Raw genomic sequence first — 18,715 nt, forward strand, 5'->3', positions numbered from 1 at the left:
GTGGCTGTGCCTTCTGTTGTCTAGGCCCTAATCTCTGAAATTCCCTGCCTAAACCTCTCTGCCTCGCTACCTTTCTTTCCTCCTTTAAGACGCTCCTTGAAACCTACCTCTTTGGTCACCTGCCCTAATTTCTCCTTATGTGGCTTGGTGTCAATTTTTTTTGTCTTTTAATACTCCTGTGAAGCGCCTTGGGACGTTTTACTACGTTAAAGGTGCTATATAAATACAAGTTGTTGTTGTTGTATGTTTTGGGGACATTTTATCCATGGGGGAAAACCGCCCCAGCTGAGACTGGGAGATTCTTGTGCATTGAATAGCAAGGATGATGCAAGTATTTTGTAAGTATTATTCTTGTTGGTCAGTGTGGAGCAATGTAACTGCAATTCATGCACCTGTTTGTAGTATGTCAGTGTGTATTCCTTTTTTTGAAAGGTCAGGACGGAGTAGAAGGAAACTGGAAGATTGAACTTGATTGTGATGAATCTGACTTTGGTAGTGGTGATATCTTTGGATGCAAAGAAAAATGTTTCTTTAGTGATTAAAATTGTTCCCTATGCTTCAGGCTGAACCTTTGGATGAAAGCTCAGTGAAGAAGATGATCCTGACATTTGAAAAGAGGGCCTATAAAAACCAGGAACTGCGCATCAAATTCCCAGAGAATCCAGAGAAGTAAGCATTTGTGTCTGTATTTATCAGTTCTCGCCATAACTTGCACTAGTTTTTTTTTAAACCTATATATTTTAAGACCATGGAGGAACTTGGGTATTTATGCTTTTGTTCTATTTTGTATTCAAAAATGTATTCTTTGTTTCTCTTTCTTACTATTATGAACTCAAGCAGCAATAGCAATATGGTACTTGTGAATAATTTCTTGGTTGCCAATAGTGATCATGGCTGTTCAAGTGATTATTCATGGCTTGTGTTGTATATCACCTGTGTGGTACAATAGTTTTAATTGCCTTATTAGTCTTTGATGGAGCACTACCAAAAGAAATTCATTGTGTGTGATTTTCCTGTTGGTGATAATGGAAAGCAGAATTATCCACAGCAGCTAACTCCATTTTTTATCTGATAGTACAAGGATAATTGGACTGCTGGCAGGTTTCTTTTGTCATCATTAATTTGAGTGCCTATGGTTGCTGGGGTTCAGGGAAGGAGTGAGGTAGGGGAACTGCCAACTCATCGATCTCTTTGTTTTGAGCCACCACTGGTATAAGTGAAAGCTGCCTTTATCTATACTGTTTGGTGATTCTTATTCTGAGTTGTAGTTCTGTGGGGCAGCAGTGCATTGCAGATCTTTTATTATAATGAAGTTTAAAAGCACCTATGTACAGTAAAACCTGTTCAAACGGACACCTGCAAATAATTGACATTATTTAATATATAAGCTGAACCTTCAAACCAGGGACACTCGCAAATTACGAACTACGGACAGCCTGCAATGCACCAAGTCCCTTTGCAATTGAAAACACGTGACACGCAGGTAAGTGCGAGGTGGCAACGGGTGGAAAAATGGCTTTTGCGTAATGGAGATTTCTTTACCCAGCATCTATAGCGGCAGAGAAACCCCTCTCTATCCCTGTGTTTGAATGCCTGCACGGCTCTATCTCAGGGTTAGAGAGATTTCTCTGCCACTATTGATGCTGGGTAACGAACTCCCTATTCCACAAAATTTGAGAACTGCACTGGAATGAACAGTACTCTCGTGAAATGGGGCATGGGTCTCTAGGGCACTGCCTTTAGTTCCTTGCTAGCTATGTACATTTTTGTAATATGCTTTGTGTACATATTTGTATATAAGCACATTTTCTGTCAAAAAGTTATGTTGTAAAGTTATATGTTCATCAGAAAAACAAAGTTTAGCCAGATATTCATTCCTTAATGTTACCCAAACATTTTAATTGTCAATGTAAGCTCGAGGAACAGCACCTGATCTTTCGATTAGGCACTTTACAGCCTTCTGGACTCGACATCGAGTTCAACAATTTCAGACCATAACCTCCGCCCCTATCTTTTTTTCTCTCTCTCTCGCATGGCAGCTGCCATTTACACTTCATCTAGAGTCATCTTTTGTTCTTAACTTGCCTCATTACCATCTCCTTTTGCCTTGCACCATCATCCCTTTTGTCTCTTAATCTCTCCTACCTTCCATCCTATCCCAGACCTTCCCTTTTGTTCTTTCCTCCCCTCTCCCTGCCCCAGACTTGCTTAAAAACCATTGCATCTCCAACTTTTTCCAGTTCTGACGAAGGGTCATCGACCTGAAACATTAACTCTGTTTCTCTCTCTACAGATGCTGCCTGACCTGCTGAGTATTTCCAGCATTTTCTGTTTTTATTTTAATTGTCCTGTTCTGCTTGACTTGCAGGTTCATGGAGTCAGAGTTGGATTTAAACGATATTATACAGGAGATGCATGTGATTGCCACCATGCCAGATCTGTATCACTTGCTTGTGGAACTCAACGCTGTACAATCCCTGATTGGCCTTCTCGGCCATGAAAATACTGATATCCTTTAGATGTTGGCAAGATGTTAAACAAAATCTCTTGAGAACCTAATGGTATGCATCCGTCATCCAAGAGCTTTATACAGAATGACCGGTATCTCATTGTGTAGTGATGCCATGCTGACTTAATTGGGCTAGATCATAACATCATAAACATTCAGGACATTAGTTGCAGTTAACCATCAGTTGCACATAGCTGAGCATCAGTATATTAGAGTGTGCCCTGTAATGGATCTATTTTCAAGGTATCGGAGGTGTGCCACAGCAATAATATAGGCAAATTTTGTGGTCTGTTTACAAATAGAAAACCAATTGTGTTCTCTTTGTCTGTCCAAATTATAGTGACCTGCCTCAGGAGTTTTTTTTAGTCCTACACCAGTAATTTAGCTCTGAAACTCCTAACATAATGAAAGTGTTTTTATGATGAATCCAATGAGGGCTATAGATCAAATATTTTCTTCTGTACTTAAGCCGATTGTATGTTATTTAACAGTAGAGTATTATGCATTAAACCTTTTGAGGAGTGAGGGACTAGTGTTTGTAAAATGTGCTGCCTATTTTAAGTGAAAATTCTATAAGCAAGTATTATGGAAAACAACAAGATAGCTCTTGCCTGTAGATCAAGTCTTGCTTTTTAAATGATCATTCAGTCTTCAGTGTTAAATGAGGATCTGAGAATTGAACTGTCATGATTGTAACTTTTAGCACCATAGAAATTTTACGACAGAAACAAGCCATGTTCACATGTCTGTGCCAACTCCATGATAGAGTAATCCAAAGCTAAACCCACTGTTCTCCTTTCTCCCTATACCCCTGTATCTCCCTCTGCTTCAGCTTGGGCTGTTCAATAATAATAAAACAAATGTTATGTACAGATTTTTTAATATGCGTAGAATGATCTTTAACGAGCTGCTACATGTATCCATTGCGGTGGTGGACCTGCTGCAGGAGCTGACGGACATAGACACCCTGCACGAGAGTGAAGAAGGAGCAGAGGTCCTCATAGATGCTTTAGTGAGTGCAATGCTTTCTGTTGCCCCTTATGGACGACTTGACTGCAGTTTATTGATTGCTCAAGAATTTGGCTGCTGTTGTGGTTTTTTTCTTTTCTTACTAAGTATTTTAACTTGTTGGAGCTCTGTTATCCATTTTATATTTAGTCACTTCTGTATTCAACAGCTTTACAAAAATGACTTGAGATTTTGCGACTTTTCCATAGTCCCCCAATGGTATTGTGATCTCCAGTACCGTTAAAATGACATCTGTATCTCTTGTGAACTACAGGACGATTTGAGAGGCTTAGTTTTTGCCTATCCTTGCAAAGCTCACATCAGAATTTTTGGCTTTAATATGAAACAATAGCTTTCAAGGTAGACACATGCAAGAAAGAACAGACACTATTTGTACATGATCACGGTGGAGAGGCCATCCATTCAGTTTGGATCAGGATATGCTGAATTAAATGTGATTTCCCAGGGTTTACATTTATGATTGTCTTAAATTTACTTCCTGCCCTGGGTAGTATTGAATTGTCAGTCACACATACAGTATGAATTTTCTGCAGAGAAGGAGTGTAAGTATTTTTATACTTGTTTAATGCCCTGATTTATAACTGAATGCAACTCTGATATCAAGGTGAAAGTCAATACTTAGGAGTCAGCTGATATTCACAGTAAGGACAAATTTCTTCACTCAGAGGGTGGTGAACCTGTGGAATTCTCTACCACAGAAGGCTGTGGAGGCCAAGTCACTGAATATATTTAAGGAGGAGATGGATAGATTTCTAGACGCAAAAGGCGTCGAGGGGTATGGGGAGAGAACGGGAATATGGTATTGAGATAGAGGATCAGCCATGATCATATTGAATGATGAAACAGGCTCGAAGGGCCAAATGGCCTACTCCTGCTCCTATTTTTCTATGTTTCTATTTACAGTTGATTCCCACAATGTAAGGCTAGGCCAGAGTGCAGAGTTGCATTTTGATAGCCCATTATGTTAAAGATTCTGAAAGCGCCCTTCTGACATCCAAAGTCAATCTGTGTTACATTGACATGTATCAGTTACTTAAATGCAGTGTCAAGTCCTGAAGTGAATATACATTTTATTTAAAAATTCATGGTGTTTTCTGAAGCTACAGGCTATATAGGAATTGTGAATAGCAATTGTTGCATTAAGTGCAAGAATAGTTTCTGTGCAGTACTGTAAAGGAGGAGATCTGGACTCTTATCTGCCGTACGTGCACTCCAAGCTAGGCCTTCGTTTTTAGAGCTGCAGGACTTGCTTTATTTTCTGTTACCAGTAAGCCAGATGGTAATTGTGGCAAAGGTGAGAAGCTAAGCAACATGGAATAATCTAGAAAGTTGGGAAGAGGTTTAAAAATAGAATTGTATTATACCTTTATTGTTATTGTTTGGTCGCTTGTCATTCCTCCTTCAATAAATCAGGGACCATCAAACAACCTTTCAGATGAGCTATCTTCACTCTAAGTTTTATTAAACTGCAACAATGCAGTTCTTCTCTCTAAAGTCAGCAGAAACAATAATACCCACACTGACTCAATACTATACCAGTGCATACATGTTTATAGATAGAGGTAATCTACTATTTAAATACATAAATATAACTTTAATTTTACTGACTTTTAGAACTAATTTGTATGCTGTTAAATACCAGCCTGATCATATTCCAGAAATGTTGCGAGCTCTTTTTTTTATTCAGCCAAAAGATGAAAATGAAGAACTGTAAATATTTTTATACTTGTTTAATGCCCTGATTTATAACTGAATGCAACTCTGATATCAAGGTGAAAGTCAATACTTAGGAGTCAGCTGATATTCACAGTAAGGACAAATTTCTAAATCCTTTCTTTAATGTGAGATGTGTTCTAGTCAAAGGTTACTTTATAACCAAGGCTGATGCATTTCCATGAGCCAGTACATTAGAAAGGGAAAATCTGACTTCAACAGGAATGTGTGAAGACTAAAGTTAAATTTCTTAATAACAGCACAAACACACTTTAAACTTGCTGCTAGTTACCAGAATTCAATCTGAGTATCTTCAAATTCATCAGGCAATTTTGGAATGAGTCCTCTTTACCTTGTAGAGTTGTGTGCATCTAAGCTATAGGTTGGTCATGGAAGAGTTTTAGTTGGTGCAATTGCTGGCATGTCTCTGCACTGATCATCAAATCCACAAGGTAAAGTTTCCCAGTTTTCCAAGTACAAGTCCAGAAAGTGAGCTGTTTTCTGTCTGATCCTCTGAATCTGGTTTCTTTATTCATTTAGTTGTTACGCTGGTGAGTTTACACTAGGATGGATCTTCAGAATCTAGATCACTTTCATGTGAAATCAGGAATTGCAGTAATATTTGAAGGGGCAAAATAAATCGTTAATTTTTTATAGTTTCCAGCAGATCTCTTGGTGTGGGTGGGGTTGGGAGTCGGAGAGGGAGGAAGTGTGGGGTTAGTAATAAGAGGTGAAGCAGTTTCTGGTATATTTCCCTCATGAAGGTGTGCCCCTTCGTGATTATGCTGCTGAACTGAGCACTGGGGAGAGGGTGTTTTGGGGCTCCGATGGAGTGCCAGAAGAGTGAGTGTGTGAACATGGCAGTAATTTTGTGCACAGTAAGGCCCCACAAACAATAACCAATTATTCTATTTTTTTGGTGGTGTTTCTTGAATGTTGGCTACAACACCTAGAGAACTTCTTGTTCTTCGAATAGTGCCATGCGCTCTTCAACATACAGTAGATCAGATCTCAGTATAAATTCTCATTCTGAAGGACAGCATCTCAATAGTGCAGCACTACCTTAGGATTATCAGACTAGGTTTTATGCTGAAGACTTGAAGCTGACACTTGGTAGGACTGTGGGGAGGGTTGGGGTAGAGGACCATGAAAGGATAGGCGACAGAGGGAGAGTGGGGTGGGATGGGGGCAATGCTCCCTTTAAGCTGTGCGGCAGTGCAACGCTCTGGACCTCCCGTGCAGCCAGCTTTTCAATAGGAAAAGCCGTGCCTGTGCGGTATTTTGAATGGGCCTCCGCTCCTTAAAGAGGCCACGCACCCCAAAAAAAATTAACGGATGAGGATAAGAAGAGAGGGAGTCCTTGTTTTGGATTGGATGGGGGCAACAAAAACAACTTGTATTTATATAGTGCCTTTAACATAGTAAAACATCTCAAGGCGCTGCACAGGAGTATTTTAAGACAAAATTTGACACCGAGCCACATAAGAATAAATTAGGGCAGGTGACCAAAAGCTTGGTCAAAGAGGTAGGTTTTAAGGAGCGTCTTAAAGGAGGAAAGAGAGGTAGCGAGGCGGAGAGGTTTAGGCAGGGAATTCCAGAGCTTAGGGCCCAGGCAACAGAAGGCACGGCCACCAAAGGTTGAGCGCTTATAATCAGGGATGCTCGAGGGCAGAATTAGAGGAGCGCAGATATTTCGGTGGGTGGGGAGGGGGTGGTTGTGGGGCTGAAGGAGATTAGAGATAGGAAGGGGCGAGGATGCAAATTTTGAAAATGAGGTGCTGCTTAACCGGGAGCCAATGTAGGTCAGCGAGCACAGGGGAGATGGGCGAATGGGACTTGGTGCGAGTTAGGACACGGACAGCCGCGTTTTGGATGACCTCAAGTTCACGTAGGGTGGAATGTGGGAGGCCAGCCAGGAGTGCGCAGGGGTGAAATCTGGGCTCTGATTGCGCTCCTAGAAACTGGCAGTGTGGGGAAGGGACGGGGCAGGCAAGACACGGCTGCAAGATCTTGGGGCGAGGGGCAGGTGTGGGACCCAGAAGAATTTGAATGGAGGGAAAGGCGGGTTATGTGGGAATTGCGAGAGGAGTGGTGTCTGTGTGTCATTGATCCTGCGTTGTAAGCTTTCTAGTGAGCAGCATCTGTCAATAATAATGATTTGAAGATTGCTACCATGAAGCCTGGATTTCTTCAAAATGGAACACACATGTTACAGTCAGTAAATTAACTGCCAAATATTACTTACCGGGAGAACGCTGGAATAGGACTTGGGACCTGGTAGTATTTGGTGTGTTCATAAGTAAAATCAGGAGGACCAGTTGAGAGTCGAGGCAAAAGATCCAGGTGGGGAGTACAGCGGCCCAACATTTAATGAACTGTTTAAGTGGATCAGACTGTGCTCCCAATGGCAGTTTAACTTTTCCCACCTCTGCTGTGCCTCGCTCTGTCCAAAGCCTAAACATGAATGTTGTGAATTTTAAATAATGTGAGCATCCACCAATAAGAGTTAGAAATCCCCATAGAAGAGATGGGGACACTGAAGCCAAAAAAGGACGTATTAGGAGAGATGACCAAATGCTTGGTCAGAGGTGGGTTTTAAGGAAGCTCTTGAGGAAGAGAAGGTGGTGGAGAGGCAGAGAAATTTAGGAAGGGAACTTGCAGGGCCTGGCTGGCTCCAGTTACGAATGCCAAGAGTCTCAAAGAATATTGGGATTTAAAGCCTGTCCTAGGGTCCAAGCACTGGACATGGCACAGAAGGCAATGAAGAATGGGCGTTTCTTTAAGTGCGTTGGTTGGTTCAAATCTCTCAGTAGCCATTGCTTTGTGACATGGCGCATCTAATGTCCTGCAGACATGCACGAAACAGAAAACTTTCAATTATAAAGACAGATGTTATATTAGAGCATTGCATTATACAGGAAACTTTGTGCTATCCAGCACCGACGGGACCGAGCTGTTACCATTCCCTCAAAACTGCCGGACACTCCAGCTCTAATGCTGAAAGATACGGAAGCTTTTGAGCTCTGTATCTGTCAACAAACCCTGTTGCTTAGCAACAGCTTCTAAACAGTCCAAGCGTCTCTGTAGCTTAGCAACAGCTTCAGCAGACCTTGCAGAGCTTGACTGTTGAGGAAAAAAGCAACGAGAAGAAAAAAAACCTAACGAAAATGGCTCCTGATTTTTGCCGGTGGCTCGAGCATTCCGGACAGTTAGCCTCCGGATAACACACAGTTTTCTGTAGCATAGTATTATATTTATTATATTTATCTTCAACTTCTAATGAGAGGGAGGAATTGAATGAAATCAGTATTTGTAGGGAAATGGTGTTAGGGAAATTGACTGGATTGAAGGTCGATAAATCCCCAGGGCCTGATAATCTACATCCTAGGGAACTTAAGGAAGTGGCCCTAGAAATAGTAGATGCATTGCTGGTCATCTTCCAAAATTCTATAGACTCTGGAACAGTTCCCATGGATTGGAGGATAGCTAATGTAACCCCATAATTTAAAAAGGGTGGTAGAGAGAAAAAGGGAATTCTAGACTGGTAAGTCTGACATCGGTAGTGGGGAAAATGCTAGAGTCCATTATAAAAGATGTAATAGCAGAGCACTTGGAAAACAGTGACAGGATCGGACAAAGTCAACATGGATTTACAAAAGGTAAATCATGCTTGACTAATCTACTGGAATTTTTTGAGGATGTAACTGGTAGAATAGATGAGGGAGAACCAGTGGATGTGGTGTGTTTGGACTTTCAGAAGGCTTTCGATAAGGTCCCGCATAAGAGATTAGCGTGCAAAGTTAAAGCACATGGGATTGGGGGTAAGGTACTGTCTTGGATAGAGAACTGGTTGGCAGACAGGAAGCAAAGAGTTGGGATAAATGGGTCTTTTTCCAAGTGGCAAGCAGTGACTAGTGGGGTACCGCAGGGATCGGGGCTAGGACCCCAACTATTCACAATATATATTAATGATCTAGACGAGGGAACTAGATGTAATATCTCCAAGTTTGCAGACGACACAAAGCTGGGTGGGCATGTGTGCTGTGAGGAGGATGCAGAGAAACTCCAGTATGATTTGGACAGGTTGGGTGATTGGGCAGAAGCATGGCAAATGCAGTATAATGTGGATAAATGCGAGGTTACCCACTTCGGTGGCAAAAACAGGAAGACAGATTATTATCTGAATGGCAATAGATTGGGAAAAGGGGAAGTGCAACGAGACCTGGGTGTCCTTGTGCACCAGTCGCTGAAGGTAAACGAGCAGGTGCAGCAGGTGGTTAAGAAGGCAAATGGTATGTTGGCCTTCATAGCAAGAGGATTCGAGTACAGGAGCAAGGATGTCTTGCTGCAGTTGTATAACGCCTTGGTGAGACCATACCTTGAGTATTGTGTGCAGTTTTGGTCGCCTTATCTGAGGAAGGATGTTCTTGCCATGGAGGCAGTGCAGCGAAGATTCACCAGACTGATACCTGGGATGGCAGGAGTGACTTATGAAGAGAGATTGGGTCGATTAGGCTTATATTCGCTAGAGTTTAGAAGAATGAGAAGGGATCTCATTGAAACTTGTAAAATTCTAACAGGACTGGACAGACTGGATGCAGGAAGGATGTTCCCGATGGCGGGGGAGTCCAGAACCAGGGGTCACGGTCTAAGGATAAGGGGTAGGCCATTTAGGACTGAGCTGAGGAGGAATTTCTTCACCCAGAGAGTGGTGAACCTGTGGAATTCTCTATCATAGAAGGCAGTTGAGGCCAATTCATTAAATATATTCAAGAAGGAGTTAGATATATTTCTTAAGGCTAAAGGGATATGGGGAGAAAGCAGGGACAGGGTACTGAATTTGGATGATCAGCCATGATCTCATTAAATGGCGGAACAGGCTCGAGGGGCTGAATGGCCTACTCCTGCTCCTATCTTCTATGTTTCTATGTTCTCCAAGTATAAAATCTCCAACTTCATATTTTGAATTGTTAAAATATTACATTTTACAGGAAACTTTGTGCTATACGGGACCGAGCTACTGCCGTTTTTTGAAAAGCCCCGGATGCCTGAGCGGGTTATCTACCCAGGCTATTTTTAACAAAGAAAAATTTTAAATTCAAGAAATGTGCAATATACAGTAATTGGGTACTGTACTCACCTACAGAATGTTGTTAAATGGATGGTGAAAGATGCTTGATTAAGTACAGTACTGCCAGTTGATGGTAATCCATAACTCTTTATTAACTTAACAGTAAAACAAAACTTATAAACGACTGTGCAGTGCACCAAAACTTAAACGACTGTACAGTACAGTATAAAGTACTGTACGGTGGTTGACTGTATACTTATTCCAAGACAACTATTTCGTCAGGAATATCCATGCCAGCTGGGTCATCAGGATCATGCACTTCAACAGATTCTTCAGGCACTTCCACTGCTCCAACTCTTTTGGAAGGTTTCTTAAACATGTCCCGGATGTCCGCTTGCTTCGTGGACGCTTGCCTTTTTTGTAGAAAGTTGGAATGCAGAACATGGAGCTGCATAAGTTCTTGGGCAGAATAGCAAGAATGGCTTTCAGCAAATATAAGTAATCCTTCAAAATATTCTGCAGCTTTAGCCCAAGAAACCTTTCTCACTTCATAAATCTCATCCTCGTCAGTTTCCATCACACTTTCCTTTTTTTTCTTTGGGTTCAAAACATTATCCATTACTTCATCATCACTTAGCGAATGCACAACAGCAACTTCTCTATCTGCATCAACCCACTGCTGAACATCACATTCACTGAGGTAACGTAGAGGGTTTGCTGGGCCTACATTTTTCAGCATGCCAGCCATTTCCATTACTGCAGTCTTCCGCGGACGAACATTGAACCCATGAAATTCCTCCTCTGCAGAAGAACCTTCAGCAAACATTACAGAAGGCAACAATTTGCACCAGGCTTGTCTCAAAGTGTGACCTTTCACCAATTTCCAGGAACATGCAACATTAAAGATGGCATCTTTAAGATTGTATGCCTTCTGAAATGCTTGTATACCTGTACTGTCATCTTGGTTTATCAGTCTACGTAGGAAGTCTTTCTTGTAATGACACTTCAGATTTTGGATAATGCCCTGGTCCATGGGCTGTATGAGAGAAGTTGCATTTGGTGGCAAATAAATGGTGAAAATATTTCCCGAAACCAACTTTGATTCATGCGGATGGGCTCTACAATTATCAAGCAATAAAATGCATTTGCTATCTTCAGGTTTCCCTATTCTACGGAAATGTCCCCTCACAGATGGAACAAAAGTATGATGGAACCAATTTGAAAAGATTTCCTTATCCATCCAAGCATTTGTTTGAGATTTGTACTCAGCAGGTAAGTGCTTCACATTCTTAAATGCACGGGGATTTTTATACTTCCCAATGACGAAGTTTAACCCGGTGTGATCCTGCAGCGTTTGCACATGTTAGCACAGTTACACGATCCTTATTTTTCTTGTAACCTGCAGCATTAGCCTCACTAGCCCCAGCAAGTGTTGATTCTGGCAAACACCTCCAAAATAAGCCAGTTTCATCGGCATTATATATCTGTGCTGGCGACAAATTATGTTGCTTCACAATCCGATTGAAATATTCGCAGTATTCTTCTGCGGCGTTGTGATCAGCTGATTCCTTCTCCCCGGAAACATCGAGTCGTCGTATCCCATGCCGTGTCTTGAAGCACGATAGCCATCCACCAGAGAAAGCACACTTCTCAGTGAGCTCCATCTTTGCATAGAAATCCTTCCCTTTCTTGATTAGCATGGGTCCGGAAATCGGAACACCCTCTGAACGCTTCAGACAAAACCACTCATAAAGCATGGTATCCAGCTCTTCAAGCTTAGGCTTATGAAGCGTGTGCCGTTTCTCTACACTGTTAGGTGTCTCCGAGCTTGCATAAAACTTGAGCAGCTTATCCTTCTGCGCTTTGATGTCGTACATTGTTGACGAACCGATTTTGAATTCATTCATAATGTGCGCACGCTTCGCTCCCAATTCCAGTCGTTTACATATATCGATTTTCTGCTTTAAAGTTAACACCACTCTCTTCCTTTTGGTTGGATGATCTTTTGGGATTTCCATAATTCAACCCAATGAGTTGTAACAACGTTGGAGAAACAGTACTGGAACCCTGAAAAATGACTGATCAGAAGAGGCTATCCGGCAGCATGGGAGAGTGAGACTCCACATGCAGGGTTTCTGAGGTGTTCCGACTTCCGATAACGCCAAGAGGCCGAGTAGTGGCAGTTTGGAGAACTACCCCCACTGACGAACTCGGCAACTGTTGGAGACTCGGACTCGTAACCGGCAACATTGCCGGTTACTGAGGTGCGGTTTTCGGAGCGCGGTTTTGCCGGTAGCTCGAGAATGCCGGATTCCTGACCTCCGGAATAGCACAAAGTTTCCTGTATATCATTTGCTTCAAGCGTTACTTTTTCAATCACTAAAATTGCTCTCCTAATACTGATATTTAAATTTGCTTCTTGCATGGCTTTGGCTGAGTTTTGAAACTCAGTGCAGCTTATTCGGGAGCCGAGTGGAGCAGGTCTTGAACTTACGGCCATCCCCCCTTCGTGATACAAATCATTAATGTGCTAGCCCTTGGGGCCTTCACACTGCTCACTGTAAAGTTAGTTCTTGCATAAAATACACCACCTAGCATATTGCACATATTACGTGTATTTGGTTTTACGTGTGTTGGCTGTAGTTTCCAAAAAAATAAATGTGAAATACTGGATGAGGTACTACTTCTAGTTTGATTTGGACAGCAATAATTCCATTGACTAGAGCTGATTGTATGGTATCATGGCAGACTGATGTGGTGTTATAAAACCTGATAGAAGAATGTGATGTTAGAAATATTATGGCCCGGATTTTGCGGTGGTAATGACTGTGAAACTGTCGGCGTTCGCTGTCATTACTCCTCTGAAAGTGACAACAACTCCTAGAGTCAGCACATGTGCAGATAAACACGAAAATCCAGAAGCTGCTGTCATTCATTCCCTGCTCCTCCACAGGTTGCACTGTGGAACTCCCGAGAGCCAGCAATAAATGCAAATCACACTGAAGAATGAAAACTTCCCCTATTACGCTGGAATGTCGCTGTTAAACACCCCTCCCCCACCCCCACCCCCCCCCCCAACCCGAGAAAGTTAAGCCTTGTTGAACTGTGTAACTGGGTTTTTAACGGCGTATTGACTGCTGAACAACCGTTCTGGCCCAGAAAAACTACTTTTAGATTTGTGGAATGTCAAATCGTTCCATTAATGAGAAAAATTACATGGGTTTTAATAATTTTTTTAAAGTTTTGATATTTTAGCTTCTACCTTAATCCTATGTGTTTGTCCCTATCTTTATTTCATTCTCTCAAATCTATAAATAGTAAATTATAATTTGTGCATTTTACCTTCCGGTTTGCTGTCTGAAAGAATTCTTCAATGTGATTGCTGCTTAGCCTGCTTGATTACATCGCTGGAAGCTGGGGATTTGCTTGATTTGGCGCCAGATATATTTACATTTTTTCTAAACCAACTACTAAAATTTGTTCTACTGGGTTAAGTATAAAGTTAACGTAGTATGTTGTAAATAGTAAATTGAGTGTGATTCATGTGCATTGCTGGAGAAGTACAAAATCAGAGTAAACTCAATTATCGGTGTGTGAAGTAACAGAAAAACCCCATTATGGAAATCAGATAATGTCTTTGTTTTAAGCTATTTTCTTGGCCTGTCAGCAGATTCTGGGCTGTATAATCACAGGTTGGCTCAGTGTATCAGCACAGAACCTAAATTGTTTATAAAGGCAAACTGAAATTCACAGGTGGTTGACCATTTATTATTTAGATTTATTGAGAAGTGGAGGAGTAAAATGAAGAATGAATCATACATTTAAATACTGACCCAGATAAGTTCTCTGAATAGAGAAAAATGGATAAACTTCTTATTAAAGCAGTGATTCTCGTAACAGTGAGGTATTAGTGATAAAATTGCTGATAAAATTAAGTGCAGAAATACTGGAGAAGGGCTAACTTCAGCGAGTTACAAAGGGATCTGGCCCAGGTGGATTCCAATCAAAAATTGGTAGGCAAAACAGTAATTGAACAATGGGAGGTCTTCAAAGAGATGGTTTGGGTACAGAATAGACTCATTCGCATGAGGGGGAAAGGAAGGGTATCCAAAACTAGAGCTCCCTTGATGACACAAGATATAGAGGTTAAAATAGACAGACAAAGGAGGCTTATGACAATTCACAATACAGTAGAGAACCAAGCTGAATATAGAAAGTACAGAGGAGATCTAAAAAAAAAGGAATGAGGCAGAGAGAGTCTGAGAATAGATTAGCAGCTAACATAAAAGGGGAACCCAAAAGTCTTTTATAAACACATAAATAGTAAAAGGGTCGTCAAAGAAGGGTGTGGCCAATTCGAGACCAAAAAGGAGATCATCTTGTGGAAGCAGAAGGCGTGGCTGAGGTACTAAATAAGTACTTTGCACTTTGCACCTGTCTTCACTAGAGAAGAGGATGCTGCCAATTTAACAGTAAAGGAGAAGGCAGTAGTGATATTGAATAGGATAAAAATAGATAGAGGTACTTAAAAGGTTGGCAAAGTAGAAAAGTCATCCGGTCCGGATGGAATGCATCCTAGGTTACTGAGGGAAGTAAGGGGGGAAATTATGGAGGCTCTGGCCACAATCTTCCAATCCTCCTTGGATATTGGGGTGGTACCAGAGGACTGGAGGATTGCAAATATTATATCCCTGTTTAAAAAAAAAAAAAAGCAGAGAGGGATAAACCCGGCAACTACAGGCCAGTCAGCCTGACGTCGGTGGTGGGGAAACTTTTAGAGACAATAATCGGGGAGAAATGTATTTGGCATTCGGACAAGTTTGGGCTAATAAATGAAAGCCAGCATGGATTTGTTAAAGGCAAATAGTGTTTGACAAACTTAATTAAGTTCTTTGAATAAGTAACGGAGGGGGTTGATGTGTATATGGACATTTAAATGCTGTTTGACAAAATATCACGTAATAGACTTGTTAGCAGAATTAAAGCCCATGAGATTAAAGGGATAGTGGTAGCGTGGATACAAAAAGCAGAGAGTAGTGGTGAACGGTTGTTTTTCAAATTGGAGGGAGGTATACAGTGGTGTTCCCCAGGGGTTGGTATTAGGACCACTGCTCTTTTTGATGTACATAATTTCAAAGTTTGCAGATGGTGCAAAACTTTGGAAATATAGTAAACAATGAGGAGAATATTAGTAGACTAGTGAAATGGACAGATACATGGCAGATGAAATTTATGTGGAGAAGTGTGAAGTGATGCATTTTGGTAGGAAGAATGAGGAGAGGCAATATAAACTAAATGGTACAATTTTAAAGGGGGTGCAGGAACAGAGAGACCCGGGGGTGTAAGTACACAAATCCTTGAAGGTGGCAGGACAAGTTGAGAAGGCTGTTGAAAAGCATATGGGATCCTTGGCTTTATAAATAGAGGTTTAGAGTGCAAAGCAAGGAAGTTATGCTAAACCTTTATTAAAACACTGGTTAGGCCTCAGCCTGGAGTATTGTGTTCAATTCTGGGCACCACACTTTAGGAAGGATGTCAAGGGCTTGGAGAGGGTGCAGAAGAGATTTACTACAATAGTCCAAGGGATGAAAGAATTCGGTAATGTGGAGAGGCTGAGGTTGTTCTCCTTAGTGCAGAGAAGGTTAAGAGGATATTTGATAGAGGTGTTCAAAATCATGAATGGTTTTGATAGAGAGAAACTGTTTCCAGTGGCAGAAGGGCCGGTAACCAGAGCATAGATTTAAGGCAATTGGCAAAAGAACCAGAGACGACATGAGAGAACTTTTTTTTTATACAGCGAGTTGTGATCTGGAATGCACTCCCTGAAAGGGTGGTGGAATCGGATTCAGTAGTAACATTCAAGAGAATTTGCTAAATACTAGAAGGGAAAAAAATTCCAGTTGTATGGGCAAAGAGCAGGGGAGTAGGATTACTTGGATCGCTCTAACAAAGAGCCAGCACAGGCACAATGGGCTGAATGGCCTCCTTCTGTGCTGTATCATTACCACTAATGTTAAAAACAATTACAGATTGTTTTAAATACTCAGGAAATCCTTCATTTTACTTCTCCAATAGAAATGTGGGTTGGATAAGTTAGGGATACAGTAGCTCTGCCTAACTGTTTCCTTAACAACATGGTATTGGGAAATATGCAGTATGCTTACTGCAGTTTCTAACTCAAGCTGATCTCAAATTATACCAGAGTTTGTTATTTCAAGGTGTGCGACTTTAGATTTTTTTTAATGAACCTTTGTGGGTGATGAGTTTTTTAATTTTAAATAAAATATGAATAGTACTCTTCTCCCTCTGACTTTGATTCTCAGTATGGTTTTTGAAATGTACAGTATTTCAGTGCAGTCCCATATCAATATCCCAAAACAGTCCTTAACCACTTAACAGAAGTAAGACAATACAGAAGTATGACATTTAGGCCTAGAAATTGGGTTCTGGTCTTGCCAGGGCTGTAGCGCCAGAAAGTTTGCGCCAGCGGTAATGCGGCAGCGCCCGACGAAAATTCGGGTGCGCCGGGCCCAGACGGCGGCGGGCGCTAAAATCCTCCTTTAGCGCCTCAAAACGGGCGTGAACTTGGGTTTCCCGGCGCTAATCCCCCACTGCGGCCCCCGATGCGGTGCGGCAGGCGGGGGAACTGCAGGCCTCCTCCTCCTGTTAAGGAGGAGCTGCCTGCAGCCGACAACTGTCCGGCGGACTGACCCGACATCTGAGCCCGGCACCTCGGGGAAGTGCCGGGCTCGCATCAGACACTGATCAGGGCCGCGGGGGGGGAATGCAGGAGTCCGGGAAGGGAGGTGCGGGCAGGCGGCCGCCGGGAACGCGGCCGGCTGCCGCTCCACCTTTATGCGCCGGTGCACACTGGGGGAAGACTCTGTTGCCAGAGTCTTAGTTGCGCCTGCCACGGGCGAGGCGGGCGCAACTGAATTTCGGCTTGGGGCCGGGTTACCACGGCAACCGGGACGCTGCGCACACCGATGACATCATCGGTGCCGGCGCAGCGCTACCGGTCTACTGCCGCGGAAGGGCCCCAGGCAATTTAGGAACCGGCGCCAATTGCAGCGCTAGGCCCTCTAGCGCCGCAAAATCGGTGCTAAGGGCACTGAATTTCTAGGCCTTAATGTGGTGCACCATAGGATGTCAAAAGAAAAAGTAATTTGGGGGAAAAAAACCTTCAGCCCAGCCATATGTTCTTCTGAGGAATTTCACAATGGTAGTTTGAAGTTGTTCACAGCAGAGAGCACTACTTCAAGTGCTGAACTAACTTTGATTCAATTTATTTAAATTATTATCAATTAACTTCTGTTGTAATTAACTCCGATTAATACATGTAACAAAAATTAAGTATTCTTGTCTAGTTTTAGATCAGTATTGGCTCACTTAATTCAGTTATGATATTAAGGAGTTAAAAAGACAGCTGCACTCCAGTCCTGTCCCAGCCTAAATTGATACTAATGTTTTGAGAACCATCTCCCATAAGTTTGCTTGGGGGAGGAACCAAGCTACACAATTCAAACATAAACATGCTGTGGGATTAATTCAGATGTGTTTTTTTAAATTTGTTTATGGGATGTGGCCGTCGCTGGCAAGGCCAGCATTTATTGCCCATCACTAATTGCCCTTGAGAAGGTGGTGGTGAGCCGCTTTCTTGAACCGCTGCAGTCCTTATGGTGAAGGTACTCCCACAGTGTTGTTAGGTAGTGAGTTCCAGGATTTTGACCCAGTGACGATGAAGGATCGACGATATACTTCTAAGTCAGGATGGTGTGTGACTTGGAGGTGGTGGTGTTCCCATGCGCCTTCTGCCCTTGTCCTTCTAGGTGGAAGAGGTCGCGGGTTTGGGAGGTGCTGCCGAAGAAGCCTTGGCGAGTTGCTGCAGTGCATCTTGTAGATGGTACACACTGCAGCCACGGTATGCTGGTGGTAGAGGGTGTGAATGTTTAAGGTGGTGGATGAGGTGCCAATCAAGTGGGCTGCTTTGTCCTGGATGGTGTCGAGTTTCCTGAGTGTTGTTGGAGCTGCACTCATCCAGGCAAGTGGAGAGTATTCCATCACACTCCTTACTTGTGCCTTGTAGATGGTGGAAAGGCTTTGGGGAGTCAGGAGGTGAGACATTTGCTGCAGAATACCTGGCCTCTGACCTCTTGTTGCCACAGTATTTATGTGGCTGGTCCAGTTAAGTTTCTGGTCAATGGTGACCCCCCCAGGATGTTGATGGTAGGAGATTTGCTGATGGTAATGCCATTGAATGTCAAGGGGAGGTGGTTAGACTCTCGCTTGTTGAAGATAGTCATTGCCTGGTGATATACCTATCAATTCGTCCAATAAAAAGCGACGAGTTAGGAACGTAACTAAAGGTTTTTATTGACTAAATAACAGAGCCC

The 18,715-nt window shown here is 42.4% G+C and overlaps 1 protein-coding gene across 1 annotated transcript in view; it reads left to right on the forward strand.

Annotated features, from left to right (window-relative positions):
* Positions 1 to 524: 524 nt before the first annotated feature.
* Positions 525 to 18,715, forward strand: part of LOC147080857 (beta-catenin-like protein 1) — a 41,837-nt gene continuing 23,646 nt past the window's right edge. The window contains exons 1-3 of the mRNA XM_085981061.1: positions 525 to 669; positions 2,369 to 2,508; positions 3,424 to 3,521. Of these exons, the coding sequence (XP_085837187.1) occupies positions 554 to 669; positions 2,369 to 2,508; positions 3,424 to 3,521 (354 nt within the window). The 5' untranslated portion in view covers positions 525 to 553. The remainder of the gene's footprint in view (positions 670 to 2,368; positions 2,509 to 3,423; positions 3,522 to 18,715) is intronic.

Source organism: Somniosus microcephalus, unplaced genomic scaffold (genome assembly GCF_052327205.1).
Source record: "Somniosus microcephalus isolate GS21.2 unplaced genomic scaffold, FLI_Smic_1.0 scaffold1088, whole genome shotgun sequence".
Lineage (NCBI taxonomy): Eukaryota > Metazoa > Chordata > Chondrichthyes > Squaliformes > Somniosidae > Somniosus > Somniosus microcephalus.